Source organism: Macaca thibetana, chromosome 19 (assembly GCF_024542745.1).
Source record: "Macaca thibetana thibetana isolate TM-01 chromosome 19, ASM2454274v1, whole genome shotgun sequence".
NCBI classification, from domain to species: Eukaryota; Metazoa; Chordata; class Mammalia; order Primates; family Cercopithecidae; genus Macaca; species Macaca thibetana.
In genome coordinates, this window is record NC_065596.1 from 27,323,446 (window position 1) to 27,340,541 (window position 17,096).

At 54.0% G+C, this 17,096-nt stretch overlaps 1 protein-coding gene across 1 annotated transcript; it reads right to left on the reverse strand.

Moving 5' to 3' along the window:
* Positions 1–13,554, reverse strand: DACT3 (dishevelled binding antagonist of beta catenin 3). The gene is made up of 4 exons (XM_050772125.1): positions 13,192–13,554; positions 5,398–5,494; positions 5,081–5,233; positions 1–2,268 (listed from the first exon to the last, which is right to left on the reverse strand). Exons 1-4 carry the CDS (start codon positions 13,438–13,440, stop codon positions 872–874), a joined length of 1,896 nt encoding a protein of 631 aa, XP_050628082.1. The 5' UTR covers positions 13,441–13,554; the 3' UTR covers positions 1–871.
* Positions 13,555–17,096: the final 3,542 nt, after the last annotated feature.

A 17,096-nucleotide genomic window follows, 5' to 3' on the forward strand; every position in this document is an offset into this window, starting at 1 on the left:
TATGTAACACTGTGCATTTATTTACAAAGAGGTTAGAGAAACACACAGAATCTGGCCCCCCTTTGCACTGGGGAGTCACCATCGTCATAATAAATACAGTAATTTTAAAAAAGAAAAAAAAATACTAGATTGGAACAGCTGAGGGTCATCAGGCTTCCCCCATTCCCTCTTACAGGGAGTGGGGGGTATGAGATAGAAACCATCTTCCTTCCCCTCTTCTACCTCCGAATCCTCCATAATTGTCCAGGGATCGAGGTGAAAGAGTCCTTCTTTCCAGGTGTTGCCAACCCCTACTTGACCCTCAAAACCCCCAAATCAGTGCTCCTTCCCTTCCCAGGGCACTCTGCAGGAACCACCTGAGTCAGACACAGAGTCTCTGACCAGGGTGCCAAGGGGATATCTTAAAGGTCCAGGGACATGGAGGGGGCACTTTGTGAATGAGAGGGGGCCATAGCTGGGCAAGGAAAGGAGGAATGAGAGGGCTCATCAGGAATGAGAGAGAGAGTGGTGAAGGGGAACAAACAGACTAGGCTTCTAAACTAAAACGGGGAAATTCAAACCAAATTACTCCTTTTGCATACATGGACACTTACTGTACAGATGAGAAAAGTGACGCCCAGAGAAGGGGAACTGTCTTGCCCAAGGACTTCCAAGCTAGAAGCTGAACTGGGTCAAACAGGGCTCCTCCCCATTCCTCTCGCTAGTGGTGGGGGAGCCTTTTCAACCAAGACTGCTAGGAGTGGGGAGAGTGAGGGGGGTCTTTGGAAGCAGAGAAAACGATGGTCTTTGGAAGGTAGATGTGGAAGGGTCAGTGGTTGAGAGTGTGGAGGTGCAGAGGCCATGAAGGGGGAGCCCAAGCAAATCCCCAAACTCACACTGTAGTCATGACCTTGAGAGAACCCGAACGGAAACGCAGTATCTTTTTCTTGAGCGCGTGGGAAGCCTTGATCTTCACGAAGACTTTGGCGGGGCCGGCGGGCGCCCCTGCACCTGCTCCGCCCCCGGGCCCGGAGGCCGCAGTGGCAGCCACCAGCTGCTGCGGCCACACGAGGCCACCGCTGCCGTCTGAGTCGCTGGAGGCAGAGCTGAAGGCAGGTGACTCTCCCTCGCTGGCGCTCGATTCGCTCTCCCCGTAACCCCCGCCGACGCCTCCCGGAGGCCCCCGGCGTCCCAGGGGCCCCAGGCGCCCGGCCGAGCACTCTGAGTCGCTGCCCGCGCAGCCGTAGAGCAGACGACGCTGGGGAGCTGACGGGGACGGGCCGGGGCCGGGAACACGCGCCGCCGGGGCTCGGGGCCGCACGCGGCGCCCATCAGCAGCGTCGATCTCCGCAGTGGAGCGCCAGCGACGGCAGGACCCTGCGGCCTGGGCCGCCAGCGTGGGCGCTGGGCCGCGGCGTGGCCGTGGCGGCCGAGGCTCTTCCCGCTCCGCCGTGGGGTACTTGGGGGGCCCGGACGGGACCGCGGAGGCGCGGCCCAGCAGGCTGGTCTCGGACTGAGAGCGCGAGGCCTTGCGGGCCCTGGGCGAGCCCCGGCGGCCCGAGGCCTCCGTCATGCGTCCACGGCGGCCGGCGGCCCGGGGACGCTCCCGGGGCGGTGACTGCTCCACGCTGCGGCCGCGGGTCAGTGGCGGTGGTTTGCGGCGGGCGGCGCGACCGGGGAGGCCTCGGGTGGCCGCCTGGGCGCCCGGGATGTACTGCGCCTTCACCAAGCGGCCCTCGGCCGGGCTGTCGGGGGGCGAGGGGGCAGCGGGAGGCGCAGCCGGCTCGGGTGCAGCCTCCGACTCCCACGACGACGCCCACGCGCGGCTCAATGGGGCAGGGCTGGTGGGGTGGCCCCCGACGCGCTCCACCGAAGGCTCCCGCGCGGGCCGCGCGCTGCCGGGGGGCGGAGACGCGTCGGGCGGCCGCTGACGCACGCTGTTCTGGCGCCGCGGGCCGCCGTCCGCGCCCCCGGGACTGGTCCGGGGCTGGCCCGCCCCCCGGCGGCGGCGCCTGCGCAGGAGCGCCGAGATGTAGCCGTCCAGGGGTCGCCCCGCGCCCCCCGCGTCGGGCGAGTCGGTGGGAGGGCGGCTGCAGGGTCGCGGGCTGCGCATAGCCACGGCGTGCAGGGGGCTGGGCGTCAGAAAGGGCCCGGCGCGGGCCCGCCGCTCCGCCGAGGAGCAGGCCTCCGGGCCGGCGGACCCCCCTGCCGTCGGGTAGGGCGCTGAGAAGGACCGCGGCACTGCTGCCCGCGCGCCCACCACCTCCGGAGCGCTGGGACTGGCGTCTCCTAGGGAAGAAAGGCCAAAAGAAAAAAAAAAAAGGAAGAGAGTGGAGGGGCTCTCAAAGTCCTTTCCCATTTCCCATCCAGCCTGGAAGGGGGGGGTTGCCTCCCTCCCTTCCATGCCCATCTCAGCAAAAACCCTGCTCTCACACCTTCCTTCCTGTAAAATTCATAATAAAATCTTTACAGGGTCCTACAAGACCCTGCGTGACTTGTCCAGACAATGACTCTGCCTCTCCCACTCTCACATCTTACTCTCTTTCTTTCTTTCTTTCTTTCTTTCTTTCTTTCTTTCTTTCTTTCTTTCTTTCTTTCTTTCTTTCTTTCTTTCTTTCTTTCTTTCTTTCTTTCTTTCTTTCTTTCTTTCTCTTTCTTTCTTTCTTTCTTTCTTTCTTTCTTTCTTTCTTTCTTTCTTTCTTTCTTTCTTTCTTTCTTTCTTTCTTTCTTTCTTTCTTTCTCTTTCTTTTCCTCCCTCCCTCCCTCCCTCCCTCCCTCCCTCCCTCCCTCCCTCCCTCCCTCCTTCCTTCCTTCCTTCCTTCCTTCCTTCCTTCCTTCCTTCCTTCCTTCCTTCCTTCCTTCCTTCCTTCCTTCCTTCTTTCCTTCCTTCCTTCCTTCTCTTTCCTTTCTTTCTTTTTTGACAGGTTCTTGCTTGCTTTTGTCACCCAGGCTGGAGTGCAGTGGCGTGATCATAGCTCACTGCAGTCTCCATCACCTGAGCTCAAGGGATCCTGCCGCCTTATCTTCCTGAGCAGCTGGGACTACAAGAACGCACCACGATGCCCTGCTCATTTTTTGGGGGATGGGGTCTCACTGTGTTGCCCAGGCTGGTCTCCAACTCCCAGGCTCAAATAATCCTCCTGCCTCAGCCTCCTAAAGTGCTGGGATTACAGGCATGAGCCACCGGGCTGACCCTTCTCCTCTTATTTATAGGACTCCAGCCACACTGGCCTCCTGAAATCACGCACCAGTCACATTCTGGCCTCAGAGCCTTTGTGCTTCCCATTCCAGATTCCAGATTCCCGGAATGCCCTTCCTCCTGGATATCTGTTAGGTCCACTCCCTCACTTAGTTCAGGGCACAACTCAAATGTTACAGTCTCAGCGAGGCCCTCCCTGGCCTTATTTTCTAAAATTGCACTTCCTTCCCCAAACTCAAAGGGACACTTCTGAGTCCCTTTCCCGGGCTTATTTCTTGTCATAGCACATGGCATTATCTCGTACCCTAGATATTTTGCTTATTAACCCCCTTTTTTTTTTTTTTTTAAGACGAGGTCTCACTTTGTCGCCCAGGCTGGAGTGCAGTGGCATGATCTCAGCTCACTGCAACCTCTGCCGCCTGGGTTCAAGCAGTTCTCCTGCCTCAACCTCCTGAGTAGCTGGGATTACAGGCGCCCACCACCACGCCCAGCTAATTTTTGTATTTTTTGTAGGGACGGGGTTTCACCATGTTGGTCAGGCTAGTCTGGATCTCCTGACCTCGTGATCCACCCACCTCGGCCTCCCAAAGTGCTGGGATTACAGGCGTGAGCCACCACACCCGGCCATTTATCCTGTTATTTATTTATTTCTCCGATAGGCTGGCAGTTTCCTGAGGGCAGGGATTTGCCTGTTGTGTTCATTAGTGTTCATTTTGTTCATTGCTCCTTGGATACTGCTAGATAGCACATAGTGGAGGCTCAAAAACTTACTTGTATGAATGAAAGACAGCAGTTCCTGTTTACCAGTGACTGCCATGCTCCAAGTCCAATGCCTTAGAGCAGAGGCTCACTGAATATTCAAAAATATCCCCTTGGGGTGGGCACTGTGTGTGTGTGTGTGTGTGTGTGTGTGTGTTTGGTTGGTTTTTTTTTTTTTTTTTTTTTTGAGGCAGAGTCTTGCTCTGTCACCCAGGCTGGAGTGCAGTGACACCATCTCAGCTCACTGCAGCCTCTGCCTCCCAGGTTCTAGCAATTCTCCTGCCTCAGCCTCACAAGTAACTGGGACTACAGGCATATGCCACAATGCCTGGCTATTGAGGCACTGTTATTATCCCATTTAATTTATTTATTTTATTTATTTATTTATAATATTTTTGAGACGGAGTCTCACTCTGTCACCCTGGCTAGAGTGCGGTGGCTCCATCTTGGCTCACTGCAACCTCCACTTCCGGGTTCAAGCAATTCTCCAGTCTCAGCCTTCAGAGTATCTGGGACTACAGGCACAGGCCATCACGCCCAGCTAATTTTTGTAGTTTTAGTAGAGACAGGGTTTTACCATATTGGTCAGGTTGGTCTCGAACTCCTGACCTCAGATGGTCCACCTGCTTTGGCCTCCCAAAGTGTTGGGATTACAGGCAAGAGCCAGTGTGCCCAGCCTATTTATTTACTTATTTTGAGACAGACTCTTGCTCTGTCACCCAGACTGGAGGGCAGTGGCGCAATCTTGGCTCACTGCAACCTCCACCTCCCAGGTTCAAGCGATCCTCCCACCTCAGCCTCCCAAGTCACTGGAATTACAGGTGTTCGCTACCACGCCCAGCTAATTTTTATATAGACGGGGTTTCACTCTGTTGGCCAGGTTGTCTGGATCTCCTGGCCTCAAGTGATCTGCCCACCTCCCAAAGTGCTGGGATTACAGGGGTGAACCACCACACCCAGCCATATTTCATTTTAACAGATGGAAACACAGAGGCCCAGAAATAAGAGACCTGCTCATAATCACGTGAAAAGGAAATGTCGCACCAGGAATTGGAATCCAGGCCCGATTCGGAAGTCTGTACCCACAACCGTACTCTTACTGTCCTTTCCCTGGTCCCAGGGCCCCACCCTCACCCACCTTACCTAGGGACTTGGGCCTCTCGCTGGCATAGATACCCCGGGGCTCAGAGGGACCTAGGCGACCATAGGAGCTGGATCCAGAGAAGCCACTGTCCCCACAGAAGGTTGAGGGTGGTGAATCTGGACCTCCCGTGGAGCTGGGATCTTCATAGAAGCCTGAATTTCCGAGAGAAGCAGAGACTTCAGGGGGTTTGGGTGGGAAAACCAGGGCTGGGGAAAGGAGGAGATGGCATGGGGAGAGGCATGGAGGGCCTGAGAAATAGGGATACAGGGAACATGGAGGCATCCCAGGCAGACCCTACCCCTCTATCCATGCTCACCCGAGCTGCGCCCGCTCTCCTGTTCCAGGCCCCCAGACTCCAGGCTCAGGTCTCCCAGCTGCTGGCCCAGGTCCCAGACGAGCCCAGGCAGGGCCTCCTGAAGGTATAGGGAGAGAAGGATGGTCAGAAGGCCCCCAGTCCTCTGCCAACTGGTCCCCTATTCCATGAGCTTATGGGCAGAGTTTCACTTTGACAATGAGGCTCTTGCTTCAAAAGGATAAAAGCAGTACCTGAATCCCAGGAACCCCTCAAGATCTCCGTCCCTTCATCCCCATTAGAAAGTCCTTCTGACTGTCTAACTCCAGTCCTTCATGCTGCAGCCTCATCTCATTCCCTCTTAGGTGTGATGAGGCCTCAGAAAACCCCCATCTCTTGCCCTCTCTTTACCAGTTGCTCCCTCCAATTTGTGCTCAGAGCCCCTCAACCCCGATTAGAATGTCCCTCCTTGAGTCTAACTTGAGGGATTGTTGTAAGGACAGTTTACTACTAAAAGGTGGTGTCCATGACCCCCAGATCCCTTAGTCATAGGTCTGCCTTCTTCTCCAAGTTTTTCTTTTTTTACTTTATTTGTTTGTTTACTTATTTATTTATTTTGAGACAGGGTCTCACTCTGTCGCCCAGGCTGGAGGGCAGTGGCATGATCCCAGCTCACCACAGCCTCTACCTCCCGGCATCAGGCAATCCTCCCACCTCAGCCTCCTGAGTAGCTGGGATTACAGGCGCCCACCACCATGCCCAGATAATTTTTGTGTTTTCAGTAGAGGTAGGGTTTCACCATGTTGCCCAGGCTGGTCTTGAACTCCTGATCTCAGGTGATCCACCCGCCTCGGCCTCCCAAAGTCCCAGGATTACAGGTGTGAGCCACTTCGCCCAGGCTTTCCCTGTCTTTGACCTTTTTTTTCAGCTACACCCATTGCCCCTTATCACCAACAGAAGGTCCTTTTGTGAGTCTTCCTTAAGTCCCTCCTGCTGCAGATTGCCTCTTTCCCCAATATGGATAAAACAGACTGACCACTATACCTCTTTGCTCTCCCTTCAGAAAGAACCTCCAAGCCTCCTAGACAGTCCTGTGAGTCTAGCCTTACTGGTACTGCAGCAGCCATCCCCAGCGCGTTCCTTTGCCCCAGAGACCACATCCTCCTTCTGCCTTTGGTCCACTCCCACCAGGAAGCTCCAGTGGGTCTACCGTTCCTTATCGCCATAAGAAATTTCCAGGAGTCAGGCCGGGCGCGGGGGCTCACGCCTGTAATCCCAGCACTTTGGGAGGCTGAGGCGGGTGGATCACATGAGATCTGGAGTTGGAACCAGACTGGCCAATATGGTGAAACCTCGTCTCCACTAAAAATACAAAAACTAGCGGGGCATGGTGGTTTGCACCTGTAGTCCCAGCTACTTGAGAGGCTGACACGGGAGGATTGCTTGAACACAGAAGGCAGAGGTTGCAGTGAGCCGAGATTGCGCCATTGCACTCCAGCCTAGGCAACAGAGTCAGACTCTGTCTAAAAAAAAAAAGAAAAAAAGGAAAAGAAATTTCCATTAGTCTACCCCGGGTGCTTCTTCCTGCGGGAAAAGAGCACTTCTCATCAGATGTGAATTAATGAAGGTGAAAGCCCTTTTAGGGGAGTGACCGTGACAAGAGGTGGCGTAAGGGCTGAAGCAACACGGATGGGGTCTCCAGGACATTAGGACTTAACCTCATTTTAGAAAAGAGAGGGTCAGAGGCAGAAGAAGCCTCACATGGGTCTGAGTGAGGCTGGGTAGCAGCAGGCAGCCTCAGGCTGAGGGCTGACCCTCAGACAAAAGCGGCTTGTCTGGACGGCAGGAGGGAGGGAAGTAGGGAGGAGGGTTTAGGAGGGCAGGCGCCCAGCCCTGCCTATTTAGGGCAGAAAGACTGGCCGGCTCCCCGGCAGCCACAACCCCCCCCCCAGTCCCAGTCTCTCCAGGGCCCAGCCTCTCCCCTCCCCCGAGAACAGAAGCCCCCATCTGGGCCTGTTTATTCGAGGAAGGTCAACAAATCGTTCTACTTTGGGCTCCTGCCCTGGGCATGTTGAGACGCTCACGGTGAAGTCATCTTTGAGCGGAACTCAAAAAAGCAGCCGAATTGTGCGGCATCAGGAAGTAGCTAAAAAAATCTGTCAGACCGTCCATGTCCCCCATGTCATGTCCCCCACAAATCACTGGCAATACTCACTCCCCTCTAGCCACGCCTGGCCTCGCCACCGTCCCTCGAACATACCACGGATGCGCCTACCTCGGGAGAATGTTTCCCCCACATACCTTCCTTGCTTCATTCAGGTCTTTGGTGACCCGATCTCTTCTCTGACACCTTTCCAAAATAGCTCCCCTGTCATTGTGCACCCTGTTGCCCTGCTTTTCGAGGTTTTTCTACGTATCAGGAATGACCTCTTGATTTAAAATTATACATTGGGCCGGGCTTGGTGGCTCACGCCTGTAATCCCAGCACATTGGGAGGCCGAGGCAGGGAGGATCACTTGATTTCTGGAGTTCAAGACCAGCCTGACCAACATGGTGAAACCCTGTCTCTACTAAAAATACAAAAAATAGCCGGGTGTGGTGGTGCGCGCCTGTAATCCCAGCTACCCAGGAGGCTGAAGCAGGAGAATTGCTTGAACCAGGGAGGCGGAGCTCGCAGTGAGCCGAGATTACACCACTGCACTCCAGCCTGGGCAACAATGAGACTTCGTCTCCAAAAACAATTAAAATAAAATAAAATAATACATCAAAGTGTCATTCGTTTGTTGAATCTCTGACTAGAATGTCAGCCCTAGGAATGCAGAGATTTCTGTCTGTTTTGCTCACAGGTGTACCCCCACCCAGTGCCTAGAACTGTGCCTGGCACAAAGTGGGTGCTCAGGAAATACTTAATGGGCTGGGTGTGGTGGCTTATGCCTGTCATTCCAGCACTCTGGGAGTGCCAAGGTGGGAGGATCGCTTGAGGCCAAGAGTTCGAGACCAGCCTAGGCGACATAGTGAGACCCAGTCTCTCTCCCCATATATATATATATGAAATTTATTTATTTATTTATTTTTGAGACAGAATCTAGCTCTGCTGCCCAGGCTGGAGTGCAGTGGTGCAGCCTCCGCCTCCCAGGTTCAAGTGATTTTTTTTTTTTTGCCTCAGCCTCCCAAGTAGCTGGGATTACAAGCATGTCCCACCTCACTTGGCTAATTTTTGTATTTTTAGTAGAGACAGGGTTTCATCATGTTGGCCAGGGTGGTCTCGAACTCCTGACCACAAGTCATCCGCCTACCTCAGCCTCCCAAAGTGCTGGGATTACATGCGTGAGCCACTGTGCCTGGTATTTTTTATTTTATTTTTGAGACAAGATCTCACTGTCTCACCAGGCTGGACTGCAGTGGCACAATTACGGCTCACTGCAAACTTCACCTCCTGGGCTCAGGTGATCCTACTACCTCAGCCTCCCAAGTAGCTGGGACTACAGGCGCGTGCCACCACGCCCCGCTAGTTTTTGTATTTTTTTGGAGAGACAGGGTCTCCCTGTGTTGCACAGGCTTGTCTCAAACTCCTGGGCTCAAGCAGTCCTCCCGCCTTGGTCTCTTGAAGCGCTGGGATTACAGGCATGAGCCACTGCACCCAGCTGTCTATTTTTTAAAAAGAACTATTAGATGAAGGAATGAATGGATACAATGGAATACTGTACAGCTGTTGAAATGGAATGAGTCAAATTTCTATATAGAATCATTACCGGCCGGGCGCGGTGGCTCAAGCCTGTAATCCCAGCACTTTGGGAGGCCGAGACGGGCGGATCACGAGGTCAGGAGATCGAGAGACGATCCCGGCTAACACGGTGAAACCCCGTCTCTACTAAAAAATACAAAAAAATAGCCGGGCGAGGTGGCGGGCGCCTGTAGTCCCAGCTACTCGGGAGGCTGAGGCAGGAGAATGGCGTGAACCCGGGAGGCGGAGCTTGCAGTGAGCTGAGATCCGGCCACTGCACTCCAGCCTGGGTGACAGAGCAAGACTCTGTCTCAAAAAAAAAAAAAAAAAAAAAAAGAATCATTACCAAGATATAGCATTGAGCAGAAAGAGAAAAGTGCAGAATATATATAGGAGTGACTCAGAATTACCTGGAGGGCTTGTGAAAACCCAAATGACTGAGTCCCATTCCCAGAGCTTTCGATTTCAGCCTGCAGTCGGGCCCAAGTAGTTATATGGCTAACAAGTTCCTTGTGATGTGGTACTGCTGGCCAGGGGGCCACACTTTGACTGGCATAGTCTCTGGGACCTCACCCAAGAAACTAGAATTTGTAAAATGCAAAGCTTTGACAAAAGCTCCATATTTTTGGGTATCTAAACAGTTTCTGTTAGGAGATATGTTGGAAGAGGTCTGGGAGGTGACAGTAAGGTGACAATGATGGTGACCTCAGAGGAAAGGTTGGATTTAGGGGCTCCAGGGAGGAATGGGGGGACTGGATGGTAGAAGGAAATGTTTAAGGAGGCATGACTTGGCATCACATTAAGCTCTGCTGCTCCCCAGCTGTGTGACCTTGGGTGGGTGGCTTTACCTCTCTGGGCTTCAGTTTCCTTATCTATAACTGGGCATCAGAGCACACCATCTCCTGGAGGTTATTGTGAGGATTAAATGAGTTTCTTTTGACACATAATAAATGCCAGTTTGTATGATTACAGGAAGGCTATGAATTTCTTACAAGGAAAATAGAAAATGTTTCCATTGTTTAATTAAAAATAAATGTAGGAGTCGGGCACAGTGGCTCATGCCTGTAATCCCAACAACTTTGCGAGGCCAAGGTGGGAGGATCACTTGAGGCCAGGAATTCAAGACCAGCCTGGCCAACATGGTGAAAACCCATCTCTACTAAAAATACAAAAATTAGCCAGGGGTGATGGTGCATGCCTGTAATTCCAGCTCCTTGGGAGGTTGAGACAGGAGAATTGCTTGAATCCAGGAGGTGGAGGTTGCAGTGGGCCGAGAATCACTTGAACCTAGGAGGTGGACGTTGCAGTGAGCTGAGATCATGCCATTGCACTCCAGCCTGGGTGACACAGCAAGATTCTGTCTCAATTAACAAATAAAGGCCAGGTACAGTAGCTCACACCTGCAATCCTAGTGCTGTGAGAGGCTGAGGCAAGAGGTTTGCTTGAGCCCAGGAGTTGGAGACCAGCCTGAACAACATAGCAAGACCTCATATCTTAAAAAAAAAAAAAAAAAAAATTAGCCAAGTGTGGTGGCATGCACCTGTAGTCCTAGCCTCTTGGGAGGCTGAGGCAGGAGGACTGCTTGAGGCCAGGAGTTAGAGGCTGCAGTGAGCTATGATTGCGCCACTGCACTTCAGCCTGGGAGACTTTGTCTCTAAAAATAAATGAATAAATAAATATATCATTTACAAATATATAAATAAACGCGAAAGGATGGACTTTTCGGTAAGTTCTGCCAAGTCTAATTCCGGTTCTTCCATTACAAGGAAGAGCAGAAATTAAGGAGACAGACAGGAGATGCCTCATCCTCTCCAGCGCCTAGGCACCCCCCCGAAAATATTCCAAGTCTACACCCCTCTATTTGCAAGTCTGGCCTCTTTCCTTCCAGTTGCAAAAGGATGAATCTTTAAAAGATTAGAAAGTCCTTGGCCTGAGTCTGGCTCCCTGCCTCCCTACGGTGCCCCTCATCCTTTCTCTGCAGGCTTAATAAGAGTTCGGTTAGGACCCCTGGAGACCCCTTTGCCCAAACTTCCCTTGTTTCTCCCCTCACGTGCCCCTCATTGGTATCCAATGCCCATTTATCTCTATTAGGAAGTCCTTCCGCAAGTCTGACTTAAATTCTTCTTGCTGAAAAGGACCTTTTTCCTTCTTGAGAACAAGCAGGACCCAGGGAGCCCCTGTCCTCACCCAGGATTCCTGCCTCTCTTCTCTGCAACACCCCTGATCTTTACCTGGTATTCCCATCATTCCTATTAGAAAGAAATCAAGTCTGGCTTCAGTCTTTCTTGCCTTGAAGGAAGTGTATTCCTGGCAGGGGCTGGGGGTGGGGGGTAAGTCATAAGACAAGGGCTGGGGGATCAGAAGAAGCCCTCACCCGCTCTTCAGAGGGACCCAGGAACCCCCAGCACTAGAGAAGTTTATATTTAGCGCTTCACTGCTCCTCCTCCTCTCCCCGCCTGCCACCGCCTCCTCCCTGATGCTGGGACAAGCTTTGCCTAGAGACTGGGGGGTGGGGGGGACAGGCCTCTCCACTACCATCTCATGCCGGGAGGACAGAGGGCTGGGGGGGAGGAGGGGACAGAGGGACCGAGGAGAGGGAGACTGAAGGGCAGAGATGGGGAAGGTGAAGGGTGAAAAGGGGAGAGACCAAGGGCAGAGCGGGAGAGGACACAGCTACCCACAGCTACCCCATCCTCATGCCTCGCTTTCTCCTTGTCAGGATGGAAAGCGCCTTCCAAGCCGAGCCAGCTTGGGGTGGGGGGAGCTAGCGAAGGCCCCCACAATCCGTCTCTAACTTTGGGAGGGGGTGGGGACTCCCACAGCTGTTTCTGTTTCCAGAAAAGAATGTGCAGGGGGGGGTCCCACTCCTGAGAGGGGGAGGGGCCGGGCGTGCAGCCCCGGGAGTCTGGCTTCAGTCTTCCTCCCCAGTCCCCATCTGGGGAGAGGGCAGTCGAGGTCAGCGGCGGGGAGAGCCCCCTCCACTGCCACCTCGGCTCAGGTTTCCCGAAACGGGAAGCTCTGGCCACACACAGGCTTGGGGATGGGGATCTGCGGTGGAGCCAGGGTGTGCGGGCGGGGGGGAGGGGAAGAGATACTGAGCCTGGGACGTTGGGCAAGAAGAAGAGAGCGAGGTGCAGACAGGCAGGAAGGGAAGGCCACGGAGACAGACGCAGAGGGACGCAGAGATCACAGAGACAGAGAGACAGGATGAAGAAAGAGAAGCAGACACAGAAAGTCACAGGGATGTGGCAGGACGGAGACAGTGACAGAACCCCGGCATGAGGTCGGGAGACTCAAGGAATGACATAGAAAGGGGAGAGGCATGGGCCTCCTCAAGTCATTCCGGAGACCTCTGTCCATCTTCCACCATGAGAACACCCAGAGGCCAGAAGTCTCCCCCAGGCGCTGCCTCGACCTGCCTCCCCTTGGGTCAAGGAGAGCTGGGGCCAGCTAGGAAGCAAGGGAAGCGTCATCAAAGGGTCAAGAGCCCAGTGGGGGGTCCTCAGGGACTGTGAGCTTTCTCTCAGCAGTGGTCCCTCCCTCTGGAGGCCCTCAGATTCCCCTCCTCCCACCCCGCCCTCTCCAGAGATCTCCAAGCACACCAGGACTTAGGGAAGATGGAGCCCTGTGGCGGGGCCCAGATAAGGGCATGTTTGGAGCCTGGCTGTGTGACCTTGGGTGAGTCGCTTGCTCTCTCTGAGCCTCAATTTCTCTCTATGTTAAATGGGGACTATCACCCCCTGTTTCCCAAGCTGCAAGAAGACAACGCCTGCAAAGTACCCGGTCCCGGGTTTGGCACATACTTGGCGCCCAGAAGGATTATCTTTGGGGAAGGGGTGTAACGGATGGGGCCTGTTTCTCACGAGGCCCCAGTGGGGGCGATGCAGTTTCCCCTCCCCCGATTTGGGGGCGGGGAGGCCAGGTCCGGCCCGCCGCCGGAACTCCGGGGTCTCCAGCCCCACCCCCTGTCCTTTCTCACTCCCTGCCTACCCGGGTCCCCAACCCCCCCCCCCGCCCGGGTGTCTGAGCATCCAACTGAGGCAGACAGACAGACAGACGGGGGTGGAGGGACGGACGGACAGGCGGCCCCTTACCAGCTGCTCCTCCAGGGCTGCTGCGGCCCGGCGCGCCGCCGCCGCATCTTCATCCTCATCAGCGTCCTCCTCGTCCTCGGCCTCGGCGCCCCCCATTCCGGGCTGGGCCAGCCGCAGCGCCTGCTGCACGCGGTACTCCTGCCTCTCCCGGAGCCAGTGTAACTCGCAGAGCCCGGCCAGGCTACCCTCCAGCCAGCCCCGCAGCCGTCCCCGCTCAGGGCTCACCGGGAACGAGAAGGCCCGGATCATGGCTGCAGCCCCCCGCCCCAGCCCGGCCGGGCCCCGCGGCCACCCCTCTCCCGGTCCCACCTCCCCGCCCCAGCAGCCTGCCCGCCCGCTGGCCGGGCTGTCACCGTCTCATCTGCATAGGCGCCCGCCCATTGGGCCGCCCACCCGCGCCTTATCTGCATGACCACGCCCCCGGCGACCGAGCAACTGCCGCCTATTGGCGAATAACCTCCCCGACGGAGACGCTCGGCCGTGCAACCGCACCGCCCAACACGACGCATGCTCGCAACTGCCTACTCACTCCGCTCGCCACGCCCCCTCCGAGCAACTGCCTCGGGGCCCTGGCCTCGCCCCTCTACGCGTCACAATGAAACAAGCCCGCCCTTGCTTCAATGCCATTGGTCTGTGTCTGGCCGGTCTTGCAGCAGGTTCCACCCTTTTGCGGGCGAGCTCTGGCTACCATTGGACTGTCCGGCGCGAGGGGAAGGGTGATCTATAAATAGGGAATTGGTCCACGTGACAGTTTGGCAGCTGCTCCTATCCCCCCACCCCGCCCAGCCTTCAGCTTCTGAGGCTGCGCAGGGGGAGAAAAGGGTTAGGGGGTCGAGCCCTGACTTCGCCTCCTCTTCCAAGAAGCCTTCCCAGACACTCAGCTGTAAAACCAGACGGACGTCCTCCGATAAAATTGTTTCTACGTAGGGCCGGCTTCACCGGCTTGGAATCCGCTTAGAAGGGTCTTCGCGCTTGGTTGAATGTTCTGCAATTGCTGTCTTGAAATTTTTAGTTTTTGAGCATGGGGCCCCTTATTTTCACTTTGCACTAGGCCAAATATGTAGCCGGTCTTGCTGCTAAGAGTCTGAGATCCATTGCATTCCAAATTCTGGAATTATAAGACCCTGGGTGGAAGATTCTATGCTTTGACCAGAAGAGAGTCTAAGCAGCTTTTGTCTCCCAGGTGCTAGGAGGTTGTGTGCTCATCATTCTTCCATTCCAGGGGCCTTTGTTCTACGTTCTAAGGGGCTTTGTTCTCAGCCTTCTATGATGCTCTATTCTCAACGTTCTCTGGTCCTAGGAGTCTGAGCCTGACATTCGTTTCCAAGGCTTCCCACTGTCTCCAGGCTCCGCGAGCAGGACTGGGGCACCCTCAGGCGGCCAACCTGTGTCACTACGCCGAGCCTGCCTCTACCAACTTCCAAGACCTAGCTCTAAGATTCACACTCATCTCTCAGACAGACCTTGGCTCCCTAAAAGCCAAGGCCCAGAAGATCATACGAGATATTCCCTCTTTTATGATTCCGCGTGCACGAAGTGACCTTCTGGTGGTGAGATGGAGAGAAATTGATAGTGGCGACAGACAGCAAAGTCTCCAGGAGCCAGACTTCCTCGGGGTGAGTCACAGATCTGTCACTTTACAACTGTGTGACCTTGGAAAACTTAACCTCTCTGTGCCACCGTTTCTTCATCTGATCACGGGATCATAATACTGGCTGCCTCATAGAGTTGTTCTGAGGATTAAATGAAATGTATCAGGTACTTGGAGCAATGACTTCCATGGATCAACAGCCACAGAAGGGTTTGATAAATACGTTTTAAAACTAATCTAGTAAGTTTCAGGGGAAAAAATGTCTTAAAATTTGGTAGAGACAACCTTTATTCAGTCTTCCTCTTGTTCAAAATAGAAAATTAGTCGGGTGTGGTGGTGCACGCCTGTAACCCCAGCTACTTGGGAAGCTGAGGCGAGAGGATCACTTGAGCCTGGGAGGGCAGAGGTTTCAGAGAGCCATGATCACACCACTGCAATCCAGCCTGGGCAGCAGTGAGATCTTGTCTCAAAAAAAAAAAAAAAAAAAAAAAAAAAAAGTTGAGGGCCAGGCGTGGTGGCTCATGCCTGTAATCCCAGCACATTGGGAGGCCGAGGCAGGTGGATCACCTGAGATCAGGAGTTCAAGAACAGCCTGGGCAACATGGTGAAACCCCATCTCTACTAAAAATACAAAAATTAGCCAGGCATGGTGGTGGGCGCCTGTAATCCCAGCTACTGGGGAGGCTGAAGCGAGAGAATCGCTGGAACCCAGGAGGTGGAGGTTGCAGTGAGCCGAGATCATACCAATACACTCCAGCCTGGGAGATACAGCCAGACTCTGTCTCAAAAAAAAGGGGGGGGTTCTCTTACACTGCCCTAATTTTCCAACAATAGGGAGACAATCAAGGATTGATAAGTGTCTGGGAATGACATCAGTATTAGTTTTCCATCCCTGCTGTATGTACAAGATCAGTTGAGTCATTTGCCAAGTACAATGTTGAACCTGGAGCTGATTTAGGGTTCTGGTCACCAGGCATTTGAAGATGGATATTCCTAGGAAGATAACTAAAAAGAGAATAAGAAAAAAAAATGAAGGTGTGAGACCAGAGAGCAGCAGATGGTGGGAGGATTCCAAGAAGGAGGTGAAGAGACATCCTTGGTTACTGGAGTCCAAAGAGCTGTAGCAATTCTGAAGATTTCCTTTCTGACTTCTTGATGCTTTTATTAATGACGATGCCAAAAGATTTTTGGAGAATCAGCCAGGTGCGGTGGCTCACGTCTGTAATCCCAGCACTTTGGGAGGCTGAGGTGGGCGGATCACCTGAGGTCAGGAGTTCAAGATTAGCCTGGCCAAGATGGCAAAACCCCATCTGTATTAAAAATACAAAAATTAGCCAGGCGTGATTGCACACGCCTGTAATCCCAGCTACACAGGAGGCAGACGCAGGAGAATCGTTTGAACCCAGGAGGCAGAGGTTGCAGTGAGCCGAGATCGTGCCACTGCACTCCAGCCTGGGTGACAGAGGGAGAATCCGTCTCAAAAAAAAAAAAAGAGAGAGAGAGAGAGAGAGAGAGAAAGATTTCTGGAGAATCAACAAGCAACAGTTGCTTCCAAACATGGCACACAAACTGGATATGGTGGCATGTGCCTGTAGTCTGAGCTACTCAGGAGGCTGAGGCAGGAGGATCACTTGAGCCTGGGAGGCAGAGGCAGGCGGATCATTTGAGGTCAGGAGTTCAAGACCAGCCTGGCCAACGTGGCGAAACCCCGTGTCTACTAAAAATACAAAAATTAGCTGGGTGTGGTGGTGCACGCCTGTAATCCCAGCTACTTGGGAGGCTGAGGCAGGAGAACTGCTTGAACCTGGCAGGCGGAGGTTGCAGTGAGCTGAGATGACGCCACTGCACTCCAACCTGGGCAACAGAGGGAGGCTCTATCTCAAAAAAATAAAATAGAGAGAACACAAATGAAAGGCAAAAGTCACATGATGAGAAGCAGGCACGGGAGGACCAGAGTGGGTATTAAAATGGAGAATCCTAGCCAGGCTCTGTGACATGCACCTGTAGTACCCAGGAGACAGAGGCAGGAGGATTGTGTGAGCTCATGAGTTCAAGGACAACCTGGGCAACATGGTGAGACCCTGTCTCTAAAATAGTGTGTGTGGCAGGGAATCCTGGAGTTTCTGATTCCGGGAGGAGGCTGTCTCATGATGTCATCTACTTGACCCAAGGTTCTTGGGAGAGCTGTCTACAGATGCAGCCTCGTCCGCTTCCAGGGCTCTTGAAAGAGCCTCCCTCTGAGGTCTCTAATGGCAGTGGATTCCCATTCAGCACAGGTCTTATATCTCTTCATCTCTGAGATATGAACCCAAGG

Excerpts from the sequence above, each read along its gene's own strand:
- DACT3 (XM_050772125.1), bottom strand. The coding sequence starts at position 13,440 with ATGATCCGGGCCTTCTCGTTCCCGGTGAGCCCTGAGCGGGGACGGCTG. Across the intron at positions 5,495-13,191 it reads CAGCCCTGGAGGAGCAGCTG|GAGGCCCTGCCTGGGCTCGT; the intron begins GTAAGGGGCCGC and ends CTATACCTTCAG. Across the intron at positions 5,234-5,397 it reads GGAGAGCGGGCGCAGCTCGG|GCTTCTATGAAGATCCCAGC; the intron begins GTGAGCATGGAT and ends TCGGAAATTCAG.